Here is a 22,794-nt window from a genome sequence, read left to right as displayed (position 1 = left end):
CTCGCCAACATCTGTTGTTTTGTGGGTTGTTCATTTTAGCCATTCTGACAGCTGTGAGGTGGTATCTCATTGTGGTTTTGATTTGTATTTGCCTGATGATGGGTGATGTTGAGCATTTTCTCATGTGTCTGTTAGCCACCTGGATGTCTTCTTTGGAAAAGTGTCTAGTCATGTCTTTTTGCCCATTTATTCACTGGATTTTTGTTTTTTGGGTGTGGAGTTTGAAAAGTTCTTTACAGATTTTGGATACTAACCCTTCATCTGATATGTCATTTGCAAATATCCTGTCCCATTCCGTCGGTTGCCTTTTAGTTTTGCTGATTGTTTCCTTCGCTGTGCAGAAGGCTTTTATCTTAATGAGGTCCCTCCTGATAGTTCATTTCTGCTTTTGTTTCCTTGTCTCTGGAGACATGTCAAGTAACACTTTGCTGTGGCTGAGGTCAAAGAGGTTGTTGCCTATTTTCTCCTCTCGGATTTTGATGGCTTCCTGCCCTACATTTAGGTCTTTCATCCATTGTGAGTTTAGTTTTGTGTATGATGTTAAGAATGTGGTCTAAGTTCATTCTTCTGCATGTCGCTGTCCAGTTTTCCCAGCACCATCTGCTGAAGAGGCTGTCTTTTTTCCATTGGATTTCCTCCTTTGTCAAAGATTAGTTGGCCAAACATTTGTGGGTCCATTTCTGGGCTCTCTATTCTGTTCCATTGATCTGAGTGTCTGTTTTTGTGCCAGTACCATAGTGTCTTGATGATTACAGATTTATAGTATAGCTTGAAGTCTGGGATGTGATGCCTCCTGCTTTAGTTTTCTTTTTCAAGATTGCTTTGGCTATTCGGGGTCTTTTCTGGTTCCATACAAATTTTAAGATTCTTTGTTCTAGCTCTGTGAAGAATGCTGGTGTTAATCTGATGTGGACTGCATTGAATATGTCGACTGCTTAAAACTCCAGCACTTTCATCTTGCTGGGTTCAGCGTGGGTTCTTGGGCCCGACAGGAATTTATAGCGTGGAGGATCACTGTTGGGCACCTGTCTGTACTCCAGGTACCTTTCCTGCTCTCAATTTTCTGTGATGAGCTCCCTGGGCTCTCCAAAGATTAAATGCTTCATCTCAACACAGATTCTCAAAGACATTTAGGAATCTCCAGATGTCCTCCTCATTGTCATACCTGCCATTCAAGAAGATGACACCCAGGAGAGGCATGAGAAGCCCATTCTTAGGAAAGCCTCAGCCAGTGTTCACACTGCCATCGTTGGTGAGGTCTAGTTGGCTGGAAAGGGTGTAGGAGTGGCCACTGGGTTTGACTTCCTTCAATTCGAGGCCAAAGACCAGCTCCAAGTGCTCAGAGGTCCTCTTGAGGATCCCAGGGAAGTGCCCCTTATACTTTTTGTTCACAACCTTCAGCAGTGCTGCCTGCATCATGGGCTCCCTCCCTGCATGCTTCCCCAGTAGAAAGTGCATCAACATGCTCACCTTCCTGGTTAGGGAATATTTCCGTGAGTTCTCAGTGGAGAATGGGGCTTCAGAGCAGTTTGAACTTTCTCATCTTGGCTCTTGACACCTTGTTCAGACCTCGTGCATGAAATGACTGCAGAAGTAATGCTGGTGGATAGAGTTCTCTGAGGCTCCTAGGAATGCCAGCAATAAGAAAATCTGAGGGAGCATCCCCAAAACAGGAGAGGAGAAGGGGTCCCTTTTCTGTTGTGGTGGCCTGAGCCCCCTTGAGATCCTCAGGCCTGGTGGCATTTCTCATGTTGATGAACCTCCTCTTCTGATACTGAGGAATGATGACTCTGTGGTCATCAACAGCAGGCAGAACAGTAAGTACTGTGGGCCCCTGGAGGAGGGACAATGAGATGCACCTTCAGCAGGGATATTCCACCTTGGTGTTAAACAAAGCCACTTCTGCAGGTTTTATTGAGGACACTGTCTAACTTATGAGGCTATTGTTCTCCTAGTCAGCCTGTCTCTGAGAACCTACTGGAGACAGAGTGAGCCTTAGGCTATAGCCTGTCAGCCCTTTTACTGACTAGTGTGACAGCATGGCTGGCAGTGGGGCCACATGTTCCAACATGGCAAGGGATCCTCTATGTTTACCTTCAAAATTATCATGATGACTTTCGGTAAAGCTGCAAAACCCTCCTCTCAATTACACTGCAATTGATACCTCAAGGTTCCCTGGGACTCATAAAAAAAAAAATAAGTGAGAAAGGCACCTTAGTTAACCACCCTTACCAGGAGGCACTCAGTGCTTATAGCTCTGTGGGAACCTCTTTGTATTGGGCTTGCTAGGTCCTAAATATCCACTCAGGGTCCTCATTTGGACACCACACAGGGCTGTGGACTCCTCCCCCACCCCACCTTCCGATGATTGGCCACTGGACCTTCAGACCAAGAATCTCTAGATCTGATATAAAAAGTGATGGGAATCCATGAAAGAAATAATTGATAAGCTAGCCTTCAGTATAATTAAAGCTTTTGCCCTGCAAAAAAACATCACGAGAACAAGAAGATGAGCCACATACTGGGAGAAAATGTTTACAAAAAAAATACCGATGAATGCTGTTATCCAAAATAAACAAAGAACACTTAAAACTCAAGAAGAAAACCAACAACCCAATCAAAAAACGGGCAAAATATATGAACAGATACCTCATCAAGGAAGATATGTAGATGGCAAATAATCATATGAAAACATGATTAGCATCATCTGTCATTAGAAAGTGGCACATTAAAATAAAAATGAGGGGCGCCTCAGTGTCTGAGTTGGTTAAACGTCTGACTCTTGATTTCAGCTCAGGTCATGATCTCATGGGTTCATGACTTTGAGCCCCACATCCAGCTCTGCTCTGACAGTGCCGAGCTTGCTTGGGATTCTCTCTCTCTCCCTCACTCTCTCCTCTTACCCTGTTTGCACAATCGCTTTCTCTCTCTCTCTCTCAAAATAAATAAACTTGAAAAAATAGAAATGAATTGCCACTGCATGTCTTTGAGAGTGGCCAAAATTCAAAGCACTGACAACAGCAAATGCTGGTGAGGATATGGAGCAAGAAGAACTCTCATTCACTGTTGGTGGGGATGCAAAATGGCACAGCCACTCTGCAAGACGGTTTGGAAATTTCTTACTGCACCAAACGTATCTACACTGTTGGTGGGAATGTAAATTGGTACAGCCACTTGGAAAACAGTATGGAGGTTCACCAAAAAAATTAAAAATAGAACTACCATATGATTCAGCAATCCTACTTCTGGTCATATATCCAAAGGGACTGAAATGAGGATTTTGAAGATATATCTGCACTCCTATGTTCATTGCAGTGTTACTCACAACAGCTAGGATATAGAAACAGTCTAAATGTCTATTGATGGACAAATGGATAAAGAAAATATGAAACATACATACAAAGAAATATCATTCACCCTTAGAAAGGAGGAAACCTTGCCAGTTGCAACGGTATAGATGAACCTGGAGGGCATTATGCTAAATGAAATAAGGATGACACAAAAGGACAGATACCACTTATATGAGGAATCTAAAATAGACTGACAGAAGCAGAGAGTGGAATGGTGCTTGCCAGGGTCTGGGAGAAGGGTGAAATGGGGAAATATTAATCAAAGGTTACAAAGTTTCAGTTATAGAAGATACATAAATCCTAGAGATCTACTGGACAGCATAGAGCCTATAGTTAACAATACTGCATTGTACACTTAAAATTTAGCTAAGAGGATATATCTTGTAAGGACTGTTCTTAGAATACATAAATAAATAAGGTGGGAGGAAACCTTTGTAGGTGATGGATATTTTTATAACAAATTGTGGAGGCGCTTTCATGAGTACGTACTTATCTGCAAATTCATCAATTGGTACACATTAAATTTGCACAGCTTTTTGTCTATCATACCTCAAGAGTGTTCCTCTAAATAAAACAACAACTAAACATACTACACCACCTAGCAATCATGCTTCTTGGTATTTACCCAAATGAGTTGAAAGCTTACATCCTCAAAAAAAACCAAAAACAAAACCTGCACATGGATGTTTATAGCAGCATTATTCATAGTTGCCAAAACTTGAAAGCAACCAAGACGTCTTTCAGCAGATAAATGGATAAACTGTGGTACATCCCAACAATGGAATACAAGCATACCTTGTTTTATTGTGCTTCACTTTACTGCACTTTGCACATATTGCATTTATTAAATTGAAGGTTTGTGGCAAGCCTGTACCGAGCAATTCTCTTGGCACCATTTTTCCAAAAGCATGTGCTCACTTTGTTATCTCTGTGCCACATTTTGGTAAAACTTGCAGTATCTCAAACTTTTTCATTGTTATTTGTTACCGTGATCTGTGATCAGTGATGTCACTCTTGCAATTGTTTTGGGGCGCCACAAATCACACCCATATATGAGGGTGAATTTAGTTGATAACTGATTGCTCCACTGACCGGCCATTCCCCATACGTTTCCCTCTCCTCAGGCCTCCTTATTGCCTAAGGCACAAAGATGTTGAAATTTGGCCAATTAATAACCAACCCTACTCTGGCCTCTCAACATTCAAGTGAGATCAAACGCTAGAAATCAAACGCTAGAAATCAAACGCTAGAAATGATTAATTAAGCTTAGTGAGGAAGGCGTGTCCAAAGTCGAGAAAGCCAAAAGCTAGGCCTCTTGCACTGAAGTTATCTAGGTTGTGAATGCAAAGTAAAAGTTCTTGAAAGAAATTCAAAGTGCTATTCCAGTGAGCACACAAATGATAAGAAAGCACAACAGCCTTCTTGTGGATATGGAGAAAGTTCGAGTGGTCTGGATAGAAGATCAAAACCAGCCCTGACATTCTTTTAAGCCAAAGCCTAATCCAGAGCTTTAGGCTCTCTCAATTCTGTGAAGGCTGAGAGAGGTGAGGCAGCCACGAAAGCAAAGTGTGAAGCCGGCAGAGGTTGGTTCATGAGGTTTAAGGAGAAAGTTCTTCCCGTAACATGAGCACACGAGGTGAAGCAGCACGTGCTGATGGACAAGCTGCGGCACGTTACCCAGAAGATCTAGCTAAGAGCATTCGTGAAGGTGGCTGCACTAAACTGTATTTTCAGTGTAAATAAAACAGCTTGATGCTGCAAGAAGATGCCACGTAGGGCTTTCATAACTAGATAGGAGAAGTCAATGCCCAGCTTCAAAGCTTCAAAGGACAGGCTGACTCTCTTGTTAGGGGTTAATGCAGTTGGAGACTTAAAGTTGAAGCCAAAGCTCATTTACCAAATGAGTGGAGAGAACTGGAATTAGCAAGAGAACTAGAATTATGATTGGAGCCTAAAGATGGGACTGCACTGATGCAATCTCATAATAAAAGAGATGAGGAGTTTAATGGATGAGAAGTTGCTTCCAATGGATGAGCAAAAAAAAAAAAAAAAAAAAAAAAAAAAAAAAAAAAAAAAAAGTAGTTTCTTGAGCTAAAAACTATTCTTGGTGAAAACGCTTGAAAGATTGTTGAAATGACAACAAAGGATTTAGAATATTACATAAACCTAGCTGATAAATCAGCAGCAGAGTTTGAGACGATTGACTCCAACGTGAAAGAAGTTCTGGGGTGGGTAAAAAAAACTATCAAACAGCATCACATGCTATGGAGAAATTATCTGTGTGAGGAAGAGTCGATCAAGGTGGCGAACTTCAGTATTGCCCTATTTTAAGAAATTGCCGCAGCCACCCCAACCTTCAGTAACCACCACCTTGATCAGTCGGCAGCCCTCAACATCAAGGCAAGGCCCTCCACCAGCAAAGAGATGATTTTCTGAAAGCTCAGACGATGGCTAACACTTTTTTAGCAATGAAGCATTTTAAAATTAACGTATGCATGTTGTTTTTTGTTTACACATAATACTATAGCACACTTAACAGACTACGGTAGAGTATAAACATAACCTTCATATGCACCGGGAAACCAGAACATTCATTTGACTCACTTTATTGTGATACTCACTCTATTGCTGTGGTCTGGAACCAAACCCGCGTATCACTGAGGTATGTCCGTATTGTTCGGTGTGAAAAGAAATGAGCTAATCAAGCCACAGAAAGACAGGGAAAAACTTTAGATGCGTAGTACTCGGTGAAAGAAGCCAATCTGAAAAGGCTACATGCAGCATGATTCCAACTGTAGAACATTCTGGAAAAGGCAAAACTGCTGGAAAAGTAATAAGATCAGTGGTTGCCAAGGGTTATGGGTGGGGGAGGGAGGGACGATCGGGACAGAACGTACAACAGCAAGACTAAAGCCTGATGTAACTATGGGCTTTGCCGAGCTAATGACGTGGTGGTGCGAGTTCACAGGTTGCGCCACAGGTAGCACTCTGGGGCAGGACGCGGAAAGTAGGGGAGGCTGTGTGCGTCAGGAAGAGGGTACCTGGGAGTTCTCTGTACTTTCTGCTCAGTTTTGCTGTGAATGTAAAATTGCTCTAGAAAATGAGGTCGCTGTTTGAAAAATAAGTGATGTTGGGGGCGCTCAGGTTCACACCCTGCCCTGGGGATTTAAGTCTGGAGTGCGAGGGCAGGGCCACCCGGTTTGTTTTCCCATTTTCAGGGATGGGTGGTCCATCCGTTCTCACTCAGTTTCCTTGACCTGACTCCTGGCAGGGCCCGAGGTTCCTCTCTTTCCTGATCTGAGGGCATTTCCTCAGAGGAAGGCTTATAATACCTTATTTGGCCACATGTGCCATGGTGTCCCGCAGGTGACGGCTATGGCAGGCACCTATGATATGGTGCCCCCACTCAGGTTTCGAAGTCAGTGTCCTAAATCTGCCTTATGTGATGTCCCAAGACTCCTCTCTCTGCTGACCTGGGACCTCCCAACTTTTCTATTAGCCCTGAGAAGGATAGGAAGCCATCTCTGACTGACAATTATGCCTGGATCTCTCACGACAGTAGGAAGGATTCTGTGAGGTCTCCACTGATACACAGTGGTCCCTGACCTCTTCAGGATACTGGCCTTCCTCCTGGCACACCTTGGGAATCCTACCTCTCCTGACCGGAGTCAACCAAGCTCAGGCCGAGCTCTTCACCTTCTCGGCCTGTTACGTGGAAACCAGTTTCAGCCACGTCCTTCCAAGGCTGTTCGGGGACCCTGAGGGCTGACAGCAGGGGACAGGCATCTATGGGCCACACTGTTCTGGGTGGGTGCTTGTGTCATTCCTCATTCAGGGTCCTCAATCTCATACGTGTCAGCGACTCTAGTGACCTGAGGCCACCCTCCTACGGCAGGACTCACCTGTCCTTGGGAACCCTGAGGACTAAGTGAGGGGATGCTCACGCTTGGCCTAGCAGGAGCATCCCCTCACGTACGGCTCCTGTTTCTTGATGCAAGGCTTCCTGTGAAAGGTCACATCCCTGCAAACTCTGGACTATTTCCCTATAGCAAATCGTTCAGAGATTGGGTCCGTGTCCCAGGAGTGATGCGAGGTAGGAAGCGATAGCACAAGGCAGAGACCCCAGAACAGATGTGCTGTCAAAGAAAAAAAAATACTTTAATCCACTTCTTGAGCAATCACACTTAGCGTTTTATGTATTTATGTAAGTTCTGTTTGAATGAATGTAACTTTCTTTATGGGACGGGTCGTCCAAAATGATTTTGTGAGCTCCTGATCTTCGAGGCTGACTTTGAATATATAGATGATCCTATTGTCACTGAATATTATCTCTTTCTCTCCCTTATTCACACTTCTCAATTATTTTGATATGGTAATTGCTATGGTTATGTATTCCACTCCAGTGTCTTGGGCAAAAGGAGTCCTTTTTAGTACCCGAGATACTTTCTGTAGTAGTGAGAAAAAAGGGGAGTTAAGGACCACGACATCAGCCTCAGGTGCAGAGCAGTGGAAGTGTGGGCAGAAGACTAATTCAGGCCAAGGGTCTAGTTCCAACCCTGTCACTTAGCAGCCACGTGAAATTGGGAGTGATACCAGACTCTGTGAGGCTGTCTTTTCACCTGTGAAATGGGTTTGATGAGCTCTGTTTGGGGACTGGTAGGATGTCCATAATGCATGTAAAGTGCATGGCACATTGTGTGGCCTGTGTTGAGCTTTAAAGGATGCCAGTTCTTACTAGGATTAATTGGTCCCCTGGAGTTTCAACCCATTACAATGATCTCAATTAAATCATTTTTAATTCAGGGGATGTCAGAAACCATTCAGTGCTCCAGAACAAAAACAACTCTATCATACAAAATTGTGCTTGGCAAGGAACACTAAGTAGTATCTCTCCCATTAAAGTATGTCATTCAATGTTGGCATAAGGTAGACTTCCTTCGTAGATGCAACACAGAGCTCCTAGAATGTGTTTCAAGGCCCCAAAACTTACCTTCCTCTCAGCTGCCATTTGTTTGTTTGATTATTTATTTATTTACTTATTTATTTAGAGACAGAGACCGTGCAAGTGGGGAAGGGGCAGAGAGCGAGCGAGAGTGAGAGAATCCCAAGCAGGCTCTGCACTGTCAGTGCAAAGCGCGTCGCGGGGCTTGAACCCACAAAACTGTGAGACCATGACCTGAGCCGAAACCAAGAGTTGGACGCTTAACGGACTGAGCCACCCAGGCGCCCCTCAGCCACCCTTCTTCCTAAACCACCCTGGCTTTCATTCTTTCACCCGCCAACAAAAATCTAGACCTTGCCTGGAGTTTACCAAACGCCATACAAGGTGACCTAATGTGGATGATGCTTTAGTGGCGTGTGCTTTGGCTCCCCCAACCCAGGGCAACGCGTGCCAGTCCAGGGGATTCTGGGCACCCATGACAAGAGAGCATGCTCTTATTTCGCAGAAACTCTGTGGACATGTTGTAAATAAAACCTCCAATCTGCACACTGCGTTCACCTGCACTGGCAGAAGAGCACAGGACGCACTTGATCCCTGCTTGGGGTGATTTCCTTCTGCTTTCTGCACAATCCCAAAGTAAGTGTTAAGGGCAGTTTGCCATTCTGGGCTTAGTCTTTCAATTCTGAAGCCCGCCACGGGAGGGTCTGGGCCCAGCTCCCTCTGATCACAGCCTCCTGGAGCCCCCCATGCAGCTAACTTAGAATTACCTCCCCCTGAGGGAACTGCAGTCTCTGAAGACCCAGCACTGCCCTGCTTCAGGCACTGACACTTAACTCCTCTCATCTGGAACCACCTCTCTCCTGTTTTCTCCTGTCTTGTCATGTGTCCTTCTGGTCTGAGAGTGCAGATCACCATTCTTCCTTATATGACAGATGCTTCTCGCCTCTGTGATTTCATGGTCAGTGTCTTGATCTTTCTGTCAGCTCTCCCAGGGCTAACATGAAGCCTTCTAAGAGCGTACGCTCCATCAATGTTTGGGGAATAAACGAGCCTGTGAGCAGTGAGTCTAATTCATTAAAATGTGATGCTACATTCTTCCATTAGTCAAACACATGCTGTTATTTAGAATGTTACAAAATACAGAGTGAAAGGAATTAGGAAACCAAATACAGACCATCTTACTCTTCTCCTCCACTTCTTGACTCCATATATTTCACTGCTTAAGTCCTTCTCCATTTTCAAGGAAATGCATATTTCAATGCCATGCTACTTTGTACCAGAACACTAAATAAGATGGGCAATTTCCCAGTTTGTTTTATGAAACAGCAACACTCTCACTTTTAAACTGATAACAAGTGAGGCCAAAATAATCCATAAATTTACACTATAAGGCTAGGTAAGATTTCATTTCAAAATAGCAACATTTGAAAAGTAGCAAAAACTCAAACTGCTGATAAATCTCCAAATTACCCATACAGAACAGGAGCACCAAGGATTACGTGCTGTTCCCTCAGTCACACCCAGGCCTCCACTACTTAGAACACTGACTGCTCTCTTCAGTCACAACGTGAAGGATCGGGCTCGACCTCACTAGGTGTGGGAAGAGCTGCTGGACATGCCCCGGAACATGCACTGGCCGGAGCATCGGTCTCAGCCTGGAGTGTGACTGTGGCTTCGGCTCTTCCTTGCTCATCTCTCAAAGCCTCTTCATACCAAGGGTGGAAGGCGCTTGGGACCGTTTGGTTAATCTTGGCCCAAAACTCGAGCACTCTCATCTTGTTGGTCTCGGCGTGGGCTCTGGGGCCCCACAGGAACTCATAGCGTGGAGGGTCGCTGTTGGGCACCTGCCGGTACTCCAGGTACTTGAGCTTCACCAAATCTTGGGTGATGAGCTTCTTGGGCTCCCCGTAGATGAAGTGCCTCTTCCCCGCATAGACTCTCATTTTATTCAGGAACTCCCAGATCTTCTCTTCGGCGGCACAGTTGCCCTTCAGGAAGATCACGCCCAGGAGATTCATCAGGAGGCCGGTCTTGGGAAAACCCCAGCCACGGTTTATAGTCCCGTTGTTGGGGAGGTTCATTTTGCTGACAAGGACATAGGAATGCTTGGTAGGATCGACTTCTTTTAAGTCAACACCAAAAACCACTTCCAAGCTGAAAGAGGCTCTTTTGAGGATCTCAACGAAGCGATGTTTATGCTTTTTATTGATGAACTTCAGCATATCAGCTTTCATAATGGGCCTTTTCATTCTGCTCATGTGCAACAGGAACTGTACCAAAACACTCGCTGTTTTGCTTACAGGGTCCCCCTGAGACTGCACAATGGAGAGTGGGGACTGGACGGAACTTTGCTTTTTCTCGACTTGGCAGTCGGCTCCTTTGTATGATCTTGTGTGAGAAACACCTGCAGACTTTGTGGTGGCGGACAGGGCCCTCTGAGACCTCTTGGGAGCGCTACGTGACCTGGCAGCAGGATTTCTCTGAGTAAGAACTTCAAAGGGAGGAGAGGCCGAGGAAGGGAATGCTTGTTCCGTGGCCGCGGGGGCCTGAACACCCCTCTGAGGCTGGGTCCCACCTTGGGCTTGGTGGCGCTTCTCACCGGTGCAGAGCTTACTCTTCTGTGCCCGAGGCATGATGACTGTGGTCAGGGACAGCAGGTGATCTGGGCATGAGAGAAGAGAGGATGAGAAGGAGCACCTTCAGCCGGGAGAGACCACCTTGGCTTTAACCAAGGCTGCCTCTCAGGTTCTGTGAGGGCACTGCCCTAGGAAACCAACCACAGGGCTTCTGTTACAACCAACCTGTCCTCTGAGAACCACATGGAAGTAATTAAAGTGAGCCTCAGGCTGCAGCCTGCCAGCCCTGCTTGGTGCTTACTGGGGCTGAGAGCGGTGCCGGGTAGGCCGAGTCCTTGCGGAATCTCCTCTGGTCTGGAGAATGGGGATCCTCCCAGTTCACATTCAGGACCGTGATAACGGCTTTGGGCAGGGCCGGGCCCCCCTCCTCGGTGCTGCTCTAAATTGACATCTCAAACCCAGGTCCTCATCGTCTTGAGACCCCTCAAGGGGAACTAAAGGGGCATCTCAGCCCACTACTGTGACCCACTGCTGACAGTTCTGAGGGAATCTGCTCTGGGGTCATTGGGGTCCTCAGTCCGCATTCACTTTCCTCACCTTGGCTCTAGGTAGGGCCTGGGACACCTTCTTCTGCTGATCTGATGTTTCTCCCCTCAAACAAAGGCTCTCACCAACCTGATGACATAAGAAATAAAGTTGGGTTCACATACATTTGACTTCCACACCTGGGCTCCTCAGTGCTACAAGCAAGGGGGGCTCTCTATTGTCTCTTTTTTGGGGGGGTTAAGTGGAACCATCACTCTTTATTCCTCACTCTGACTCCTGTGGAGCCCTGGGTCTCCTCCCTCTGCAGAACTGAGGCCAATAAGTCCAACATGCTCACCTCTCTGGGACTCTCCAGACAGAAATGAGGCGGGGGGGGGGGGGGCGGGTTCCTCAGCCTAACAAATATTCAGGGTTTCCCCAGGGCTGAGGGAAGGGCCAGAATTTTTATTTCATTTCATTTTATTTATTTTATTTTGTTTTATTAAATGTACATCCAAGTTAGTTACCATATAGTGTAATAATAATTTCAGGAATATAATTTAGTGATTCATCAGTTACATACAATACCCAGTGCTCACCCCAGCAAGTGCCCTCCTTAATTCCATCACCCATTTAGCCATTCGCCCCACCCACTTCCCCTCCAGCAACCCTCAGTTTGTTCTCTGTATTTAAGAGTCTCTTATGGTTTGTCTCCATGTTTTTATATTTTCGCTTCCTTTCTCTTACTTTCATCTGTTTTGTATCTTAAATTCCACATGAGTGAAATCACATGATATTTGTCTTTCTCTGACTCATTTCACTTAGCATAATACTCTCTAGTTCCATCCATGTCGTTGCAAATGGCCAGATTACATTCTTTTTTATCAGAGAAGGGCCAGAATTTGTGAGACCCCCTTTTTAGAGTTGGTGTTCCCTTTAGCCCTCCCTTAGGTCTCTGACCTTAACTACAGGTTGGATTTAGGCCGCTGGCCGCCAATATGCTGGTAGGACTTAGGCCTCCTGCCTTACAGAAAATCCCTCAATTCCCTGTGCCCCTAGGGGGGAAATTCAGGGACCTCCATATAGGATTACCCTTACCAAGAGCCTTCCAGAAACAAGCTATAGGGATGCTGCTTTCCCTAAATGGGGAGAGGTCCCCTCATTAGCACTCCAGGGCTTCACCTTCACGGCACTTAGGGCCTAGGCCTCCTGCATCTGCAGGACCCAGGCTACTTACTCCCTTAGATGAAGGCCCTCCTTATCTGAGAGTTTCCAGGCAGAAAGTCTGATAGGTCTGCCAGGCCTCCCAGGGCCAAGGGCAGCAGCGGGACCTAGGAGAGCACCCTGTGTTATGGGTCAGGGTGGTCCCCTCAGTCCCCACTCAAGGTCCTCACCTTGGCTCCAGGCCAGTACTGGGACTCCACCCTCAGCTGGCCAGTGGCCTCACCACCCCCACTCCCACTCCCCCACAAATGACCTCACTTCCTGGAAACTCTGGAGAGGACAGAAGGATGAGTCGGAACTGGCCACAACCGTTCAGGGTCCCCAAGGGCTAAAAGCAGGAAAAGGGCTCCATGGGATCCCAGTGTTCTGGAGTCGGTGATCCCTACGTCCTGACTCAGGGTCTTCACTTTGATATCAGGGCCTGGGACTCCTCCCTCTACTAAATTCAGTAACCAAAATCCAAATTTATTTGGCTTTAGCCTTTACTTCTTGGAGCCGAGAGAGAGAGAGAGAGAGAGAGAGAGAGAGAGAGAGAGAGAGAGGAGTGTGTGTGTCCGCATGCGCGCGCTCGCGGTTAGGGGTGGGGGATGGCGGGAGTAGTGGGCGGGGCGGCGGTAGTCAGAGCCTACCAAATAAAACTGCCCCTGCCTGGAGCCTCCCAGAACCAAAGCAGGCGTACCGGTTTCTATCGCCATCTCTACCGGGAAAAGATCCCCTCATTAGCTACTCAGGACCCTCCTCTTGACTCTACTTAGGGCCTAGGTTTCCTTGATCATCAGAACCAGGGCTACTATCTTAGACCGAAGCCTTCCTCCCTGAGACTTTCCAGACAAAACTCGGCCTAACGGTCCTGTCAGGACATTCCATTTCAGACCCCAGGGGCAGTACTTTGTGGCGCCACCTTTGTTACAGGAAGCGGGGGGGGGGGGGGGGGGGGGTGGTGTGGTCCCTTCATTTTACATTCAGGTCCTCACCTTGACTTCAAAGAACTCCTGGGAAGTAATCTTCCGTTCCTTGGCAGAATAAATGCTGCGAACACTGGGCGAGGTCCGCGGTTCCAAAGCGGAAGTTCAGATACATCATATCCGGCCATGGCCACGTGGGGTTCTGAGGGCTGACAGCAAGGACATGGTTCCATCCGATCGCAGTGTTCTGAAGTCAGTGGTCTTTAGGTTGTCATTCAGTGTCCTCACCTTGGTGTTTATTCCTCCCCCTACTGACCCAAGTCTGCCAGCCCCCAAAGCGAACCCTCACCTTTCCGAGTCCCTGGCGAGGAGTCAGGATGCCCCGTTTCCGACTACCTCTGCCTGGGGCCCCATAGGCTTGAAAAGAGGGCAGGACTCTGTGAACCTCCCTCACTCCGGTTACGGCCAAGACGTCTCCCTCTGCAGAACTGGGGCCTGCACCCTGTTAGACAAGGCTCTCCTCCTGAGACTCACCAGGCAGAAATGAGGCTTCTCAGGCTCATAGCTCCACCTGAGGCCTCTCCATGGTTAAGATGGGTGCAGGGGTTTGTAAAGCTCTCTCATTTGTGGGTCTAGTGATGTCCTTCCTCTTTGCTCACTCAGGGACCTGACATTGCTCCTGTTCAATCGTGTGACTCCATCTTCCCTGACATGAGGTTACTCTGCTCAGATCAAGGACTGCTCCTTCTTGAGACCTCCCAGGTGGAAGAGTGAGCCACACTAGGCCAAGGATGTTTGGGTCCTGAGAGGCATACAGCAGATTTGAGTCTCTGTGGAATACCACTGCTCTGGAGTCAGTGGTCTCTACATTCATCATCTAGGGTCCTCAACTTGATATCTATCGATACAACCCAGGAGCCTCCCTCTACTGAAGTGTGGCCCCTTTCTTAGGCTAAGACTTTGACCTTGCTAAGAAATATGAGGAGTGAAAGAAGAATGTCCACCCTGATTGCCCTGCCTGGGCATTCTAGGCCTCACAGCTGGTTTGGCAGGTCTCTGAAGAACCCCCTATAAAGTAGGGTGGTTATCTCCCCAATCTTCATTAATGGGGGTCCTGTATAACTAAAGGATTCCTGGGAAACTCCACATCCATGCAAACTTGAGCAGTGTCCCTAATGCAAACTTTGCAGGTTCCAGTGCCTGACTTCATGTTAAATGGGGAAACTGCAACATAAGGCAGGGGATTCAGGACAGAGATGGGGTGTCAAAGAAAAATGACACTGATCTATCCCTCTTCACAGTAGTCAGAGTGAGCCTCTTATGTGATTTGTTTTAAATGATTTACTTCCTAATGGGAAGGAGCCGTCCAGGATGGTTTTGTGATTCCACAATCTTGAGGTCATTTGACAATGCATATGTAGATAATCACACTGTCCCTGGACATTTTCTGCTTCTCCTCTTTGTTCATGCCTTTGATTTACTGTGGTATTCTTAACTGCTTTGGTTATGTATTCCAATCCAGTTCTTTGGACACAGAATCCTTATTTTTACCCCCTGAGAGACATTTTGGAGTATTACGGAACATAACGGTTTGCTTTAGGCAGAGAAGAGTGGAATGATCAGCATGTGTTCTAGATGAATTCAGACCAGGAGTCTAGTCCCAGCCCTGTCACTTAGTAGCCCTGTGAACTTGAGCGCATTACCAAACTCTACACAAAGAACTCACAACCAAAATGCTGCTTAGCAACGCTAGTTATGTAATGTATCCTCATTCAAAGTTATAATATACAGTGTGTTTGTGGGAGAGTCTTTCCCCGTTGGATACAACTCAAAGTTCTCAAAATTTTTGTCAATGACCAATATTTTCCCTAACTTCCAGCTACCCTTCAATCTAAATCACCATTATTTTCACTCATTTAACCATCAGCAAAAATCTAGACCTTGCCTAGAATTTGCCATATTACATGCAAGATGAAGTAACTGAGTAAAAGAGACCCTTTTAATAGAGTGGTCTGTGGCTCCCCCAACCCAGAGTGAAAAGTGCAGTCCAGTGGGTTCTGAACACTCCACCTCAAAGAAGTATAATCCTTATTGCTCAGAAACTCCCTGGTGATGTTGTACATAGACCATCTAGTCTGTGCATCGTGTTCAGCTGCCCTGGGCAAGAGCACAGACACCTTTCATTCCTACACCACCTGGAGATTTTCTTTGGTTTAGCCACAATCCCAAAGGCCATGTTAAGGACAAATTTCCATCGCAGGCTTAGTCTTTCATCTCCGAGGCCCTCCATCTGAGGATCTGGCCCCTGCTCACCACTCCCACAGCGTCATCTAGCCCACGAGGCAATCCTACTTAAAGTTATCCCTCACTGAAGGGTTTGCAGTTTCCTAAGGCTCCACACTGCCTGGCCCAAGAACTTTGACACCTGACTGCGTACAACTCAAACCACCTTCCCTCTTCAACCCCCTCCCCCCCTTTTTTTACTTGTTCTTTATGTCACAGTGAATATATCACCATCTCTTTTTACATGATAGCAGCATCCAGACTCTAAAATTCAATGGGCAGGGGACAGAACTTATTGTTGCTGTTTTGAGGGTTTGTTTTAAAAGCATCCCCAGGGGGCACACGGATGGCTCAGTCAGTTAAGTGTCCAACTTCAGCTCAGGTCACGATTTCACAGCTCATGAGTTTGAGCCCTGCATCAGGCTTTCTGCTATCAGTGCAGAGACCGCTTTGGATTCTCTGTCTCCCTCTCTGCCCCTCCCCTACACTTTCTCTCTCTCTCTCTCTCAAAAAGACACAAACATTTAAAAACAAAAACAAATAAAAGCATCCCCAGTAATAACCTGAAGGCTTCTAAAGAGCTCATTCTCAATTAATGACTGGAAATAAACAAGAGAGTGAGCTCGTCAACATTTAATTTCTCTTTTAAATACTTGAATAATCTAAAGAAATCCAGGTATATAATTTTACTTTTATAAAAAGAAACAGTAGAAGGAATTAGGCAAACCAAGAATTGACAATCTTTTTCTTATTTATATTTTTTCTCTTATTGATTAAATATTTACAAATTGCCTACTGTATACTAGACACTGCGCTGAGACTACAACTCCAAATAAGACAAAACATCTGCTTCTTCAAAAACTACTATAGTGAGGTATGATTGACATACCAAAAGCTGTACACATGTAATGTATACAAGCTTGGAGATAAGTACACACCTGCAAACTACCATAACAATCTATGCCATAAACATATCCGTGACCTCCAATAGTCTTCTCCTGTCCTCTTTATTATTTTTTAGGAGTACAATAACAATTAACATAACATTTACCCTCTCAGCAGCTTTTTAAATATCCACTATGACATTGTTAACTATAGGCTCTCTGCTATACATTTCTAGGACTTATTCGCCTTATAGAACTCAAACCGTGTACACTTTGACCAACACCTCTCCAATACCTCTCCTCCCAGCATCTGGCAACCACCATACTATTCTGCTTCTATCAGTTTGACTATTTTAGATTCCTTATATAACATGTATCTGTCCTTTTGTGTCTGGCTTATTCCACTTAACATAATGTCTTTCAGGTTCATCTCTGTTGTTGCAAATGGCAAGGTTTCCTTCTTTTTCAGGTTGAATAATATCTCATTGTACGTATATACCATATTTTCTGTATCCATTCATTCATCAATGAACATTTAGGTTGCATCCATGTCTTGGCTATTATGAATAATGCTACAATGAACTGCAAATAGCTCTTCAAGATCCTGATTTTAATTCCTTTTGATATATACACAGAAATAGAATTGCTGGATCATTTGATACCTCTATTTTTAATTTTTTGAGGAACCACCATACTGCTCCATAATGGCTACACCAATTTACATTCCCATCAAGGGTGTAAAAGCAAGGTCTTTCCCAAATACTTGTACTTAATCAGCTTACTCTCTACTTGGGGAGACAGAAAGACAACACACAATTTAATTGGTGTGCTACGAACACAATATGAGAACTACTCTCTTAACAATTTTTAAAAAATCTTTTAAATATAATCTATTGCCAAATTGGCTTACATACAGCACCCAGTGCTCATCCCAATAAGTGCCCCTCCTCCCTGCCCATCACCCACTTTGCCCCTCCCCCATCCCCCATCAACCCTCAGTTTGTTCTCTGTATTTAGGAGTCTCTTATGGTTTGCCTCCCTCCCTCTAACTATTTTTTCCCCCTTCCCCCATGATCTTCTGTAAAGTTTAGCAAGATCCACATATGAGTGAAAATATATGATATCTGTAAGTGTACAAACAATAAAGCATTGTTACATATAGGCACAATGCTTTACAGCAGATCTCTCTCTGGAACCTATTCATCTTGCACAACTGAAACTATACCACTTCAACAACTTCTTATTTTCCCTATTCCCCAACCCCTGGCCACCACCATTCTACTCTGTGTTTCTATGTGTTTGACTATTTTGGATAACTCATACAAATAGAATCATGCAGTATTTATCCTTCTGTGACTGATTTATTTCATTTAGAATAATGTTCCCCAGATTCATCCATGTTGTCCCATGTAATAGGACTTCCTTCATTTTTAAGGCTAAATAATATTCCATTGTATGTGTACACCACATTTTCTTTATCCTTTTATCTACTGATGGACATTTGCGTTGTTTCCGTATCTTTGATATTGTGAATAATGGTGTAATGAACATAGGAGTGCAAGTATCTCTTTAAGATACTGGTTTCATTTCCTTTGGGTATACACTCACAAGTGGGATCGCTGAATCATGCAGTTCTAATTTTACTTTTCTAAGGAAACTCCAAACAGTTTCTCCATAATGGCTCTACCAATTTACATTCCCACCAACAGCACAAGGGCTCCCTTTTCTCCTTACTCTCACCAACACTTGTTATTTTTTGTCTTTTTAATAGTAGCCATCCTAACAAGTATGAAGTGATATCGTGGTTTTGATTTGCATTTCCCTGGGGATTAATGGTGTTGAGCACCTTTCATATACCTATTGGCCATTTGTGTGTCTTCTTCAGAAAAATATTCAAGTTCTTTACTCATTTTTAAAATTCAGTTATTTGTTTGCTATTGAGTTGTATGAATTCCTTATATAATGTGGATATTAGTCCCTTAGATACATGGTTTGCTAATACTTTCTCCCTCTCCACAGACTGCCTTTTCATTTTTCCACTGCTGTATAGATGCCTTTCAGTTTGATGTAGTTCCACTTGCTCACCATTTTTACTTTTCTTGCCTATGTTTCTGTTGTCATATTCAAAAAAATCTTTGCCAAGATGAAGGTCAAGGAGCTTTTCCCCTATGCTTTTTTTTTCTAGGAGTTTTATGGCTTTCAATCTCATTTTTAAGTCTTTAATCCATTTTTCACTAATTTTTGAGTGTAAGTAACATCTAATTTAATTCTTTTGCATGTGGATATTCAGTTTTTCCAACACCATTTACTGAAGAGACTATCCTTTCCCGATCGTGTATTTTTTGGTGGACTTGTCAAAGATCACTTGACAATTTATGCATGGGTTTATTTCTGGGCTCTATTTTGTTCCATTGGTCTGTGTGTCCGTTTTTTATACTAGTATAACACCGTTATGGTGAATATGGTTTTGCAATATATTTCAAACTCAAGAAGTGTGATGCCTCCATCTCTGTTCCTCTTTCTCAACATTACTTTAGTATTCAGGGCTTCTTGTGGTTTCAGATGAATTTCCAGGCTTTTTTTCTATTTCTGTGAAAACTTCCATTGGAATTATGATAGGTATTGCACTGAATCTGTAGATCATTTTGACTAGTAAGAATATTTTTAAAAATATTAATTCTTTCAATCAGTGAACATTGGATATTTTTCCTTTTATTTATTATTCTTCAATTTCTTCCATCAATCTCTCACTGTTTTCAGTGTATAGATCTTTCCCCTCCTTGGTTAAATTTATTCCTATTTTATTTTTGACACTTTTATTTATTTTTTTATTTTTAGAGAGTGTGTGTGTGAGTGAGGGAGAGAGGGAGGGAGGGAGGGAGGGAGAGGGAAGGAGAGGGAATCTCAAATAGGATCCACACTGCAAGGAGCTCACCGCAGGGCTTGATCCCACAACCCTGGGATCATAACCTGAGCCAAAATCAGGAGTCTGGCCAGTCAACCAACTGAGTCACCCAGGCGTCCCAACTATTTTAAATAGAATTTTCTTAATTATTTTCCAATAGTTTCTTGTTAGTGTGTAGAAACACAACTGATTTTTGTGTGTTGACTTTACATCCTGCAATTGAATACATGTATTAGCTTTAATAGTTTTTTGGGTACATGGGATTTTCACCCTAATCTCCCCTACCCGTAACACAGAGAGGAGTCACAATCTCTCTTAGGGCTAAATTGTGTCAACTTGAGGGAGAGGCTGATGCCAGTAAAGTCTAATTACTTTTCTTATCCATTTCAAGAGCAGCTGATCTCAGTTTTATGCTCACATATAGTATTGCAACTTATTAATTAGATTCTGGACCTTTCATAAAGGTATTTTATTACTTATGTTATTGTCAGTTCTGTGCTTCTGTGGGCGAATAAGGGCTGGAAATTCTGATTCTGCTATGTTGCTGATGCCACTCAGACAAAACCTTTTCTTTTATCTCTTGATCCCAACAATTCTACCACAGGGTTCATTCACATTTGCAAGACAACCCCTGCTCATGTGACAAGTTATCTTGCTCTGGACCAAGAGAAGAGCGGCAAGGATTTTTTAATTTGTTGTATAAAATACCAAAACGTTTATACTTCTACTGATCAACAGCAACATGTGTGTGATACATATTATTCATAAACACAGATACTGAAATCAAATAAACCTTCTATTACAAGGAACAGTATTTTAAAAGTGCCAAAAAGAACCCCCAGGATAAAAACAGATAAATCTCCCACTCAAGCAAAGCAAGGACAAAAAGAAGACTTATAATGTGTCCCCTCCACGTCCACTTAGGTGCTTCACTACTTAAAATGCTGACCTCTCATTTCCATCACAAGATGACCAATCTCCCCGCCCCAGACTTCACTATATGTGGGAGGCACTGCCGGTTCACGGCCCTGGCACACACCTTGGCCACGGCAGCAGGTTCTCTTCTTCTCACCTCTCAAAGCCTCTTTCCTTCCTTCCTTCCTTCCTTCCTTCCTTCCTTCCTCCCTCCCTCCCTCCCTCCTTCCCTTTCTTTTCTTTTCCTTCCCTTTCTTGCTTTCTTTGTGTGAGAGACAGAGACAGAGACAGAGACAGAGAGAAAGAGGGAATGTCCAAGAGCATGCATAGGAGGGGCAGACAGAAACGTAGACATCGGATCCCAAGAAGACTCCACACAGTCAGCACAGAGCTGGACGTGGGTCTCAATCCCACGAGCCGTGGGATCATGACCTGAGCTGAAACGAAGAGTCAGACACCCAGGTGCCGCTCAAAGCCTCTTTATACTTCATCATGCTATGGAATTAAGGACCTCCAAGAGCTGCTGGCAGGAACTGGACTCTATGAGCACCAGTGTTCCGGGTAGATGCTTCCTTCGCTCCTTTTAAGAAAACTCACATTTGTATCTGACAACTCTCTCTACTGACCTGAGATAGTCTTCCTCAGACTAAAGTCTCAAATCCTTGACAAGTGTGATGAAAAAGTGAGGAGATTCTTGGTCTGCCAGCTCTGCCTGGGGCCTTCTAGGCCTGAGAGAAGGCAGGGGCTGGTCCCTCTGGAACAGCCGACACTCTGGAACGCTGCTTTCCCCTTTCCCCAGTCCTGACTCATGGGTATCCTCCCAAAGGCCCTTGTCACTTCCAATAAGGGCTTCTTGGGAAACGCCACATCCCGGAAAACTCTCGAGCAGTTTCCCTACTCCAAACCTTGCAAAGAATGGGTCCTTGTCCTTCTCTTTCCTGTACAGGCTTAAGGTCTCATGTAACCACTGTTCTCATAGATTTGTTTTTTGTAGGGAAGATCCTGAGTCAAATGATTTTTTGAGTCCCTGATCTTTTAAGGTTATCTGAAATCACATATGCAGATGATCCTATTGCCTGCAAAAATCATCTTTTTTCCCCTTATTCATGCTCCACATTGATTTTAATACTATTATTGTTCTCGTATGTCATAATATACCTGGTATGGAGTAGTTGGTTGCCCCATTCCTCATACGGAGTTCTCTCACCTTGACACCCTCACGGCTGGGATTCCACTTAATAGCCAGCCTATAAAACCAAGGCCCTCGTTTCCTTGATTCCCTCCAGGCAGAAGGCGGAGGTAGGGGGCACGTGAGCGTGGCAGCTCTCGCCTGTACCTCCTAGGCTAGCAGCAGAGAAGGGGTTAGGTGCAGCCCTGTCAGATGTGGGTGGGGTGACCCCCATGTCCCCACACAGCATCTTCACTCTGACCCTGTATCCTTCCTGGAACCCCACCCTCTCTGCTAATTTGAAGATACAGCCATCAGACAAAGGTCTCAACTTTCTGGGACCGGAGTTGAAAAATCAATGTTAGCCACAAGCAGCCACGACTCTTCTGGTCTCACAGAGCTGACAGTGGGACAGGATTTTATGGGATCCTACTGTTCTGGCTAGGTCCTTCCACTACCCTCATTCAGGTTTATCTCCATTACATCTATGAGAGACCAATACCCCTTCTCTAGTGATAGGAGAACTTGGGTCTCAGACCAAGGTTTTTACGCCAGTGAAAAGCCTGCAGAATAAGGGAGGGTATGCTCAGTCTAACAACTGTGTCTGAGACCTTGTATGTTCAAGAACAGATGGGACCGAAGTCCCTGGCATTCCCTGTATTCTGGGGCAGTGGTCTCCCCAGTCCTCCTACATGGGGCCCTTGCCTCGGTTTCTGTCTCTTGGATTTAAGGCTTCCTGGGAAACTGCACATCTCTGCAAACCCTGGAGCAGTTGCTGCTTTACAATCCTCACAGAGAATGCGACTCTGTCCTGGGAGTGATGTGAAATGGGCAAGCGCTAGCACAAGGCAGGAGTCCCAGGACAGGTGATGGGGTGTCAGGGGAAAACACACATTGATCTATTCCTTCTGTTTATCAGCCTGATGAAGATTCTCATGTAACTTCTGTTCTGCTAGATTTCCTTTCTACCGGTAAGAGATTGTCCAGGCTAATTTTGAGAGCCACTGATCTTTTGAGATTATTTAGCATTGCAAATGTAATCATACTGTCACCTAATAGTGTCCTTTATTTATTTATCCCTCTCAACTATTCTGGCATTCTTTTTGCTCTGGCTATA

At 44.7% G+C, this 22,794-nt stretch overlaps 2 protein-coding genes and 1 pseudogene across 2 annotated transcripts in view; all 3 read right to left on the bottom strand.

Annotated features, from left to right (window-relative positions):
* Positions 1-22,794, bottom strand: part of LOC125931579 (melanoma-associated antigen B1-like) — a 36,523-nt gene that overhangs the window by 9,148 nt on the left and 4,581 nt on the right. The gene's annotated exons all lie outside the window — the stretch shown is intronic.
* On the bottom strand, positions 586-1,750 carry LOC125931251 (melanoma-associated antigen B1-like; annotated as a pseudogene).
* MAGEB3 (MAGE family member B3) lies at positions 9,138-13,823 on the bottom strand. The gene is made up of 3 exons (XM_049643643.1): positions 13,592-13,823; positions 11,466-11,543; positions 9,138-10,954 (listed from the first exon to the last, which is right to left on the bottom strand). Exon 3 carries the CDS (start codon positions 10,923-10,925, stop codon positions 9,849-9,851), a length of 1,077 nt encoding a protein of 358 aa, XP_049499600.1. The 5' UTR covers positions 10,926-10,954; positions 11,466-11,543; positions 13,592-13,823; the 3' UTR covers positions 9,138-9,848.

Source organism: Panthera uncia, chromosome X, assembly GCF_023721935.1.
Source record: "Panthera uncia isolate 11264 chromosome X, Puncia_PCG_1.0, whole genome shotgun sequence".
NCBI lineage: Eukaryota > Metazoa > Chordata > Mammalia > Carnivora > Felidae > Panthera > Panthera uncia.
Note: the sequence above shows the minus strand (reverse complement) of the source record. Positions and strands in the feature narration are given on the sequence as shown.

Bases quoted from the DNA above. Each gene is read 5' to 3' on its own strand.
- MAGEB3 (XM_049643643.1), bottom strand. From the start codon at position 10,925: ATGCCTCGGGCACAGAAGAGTAAGCTCTGCACCGGTGAGAAGCGCCAC.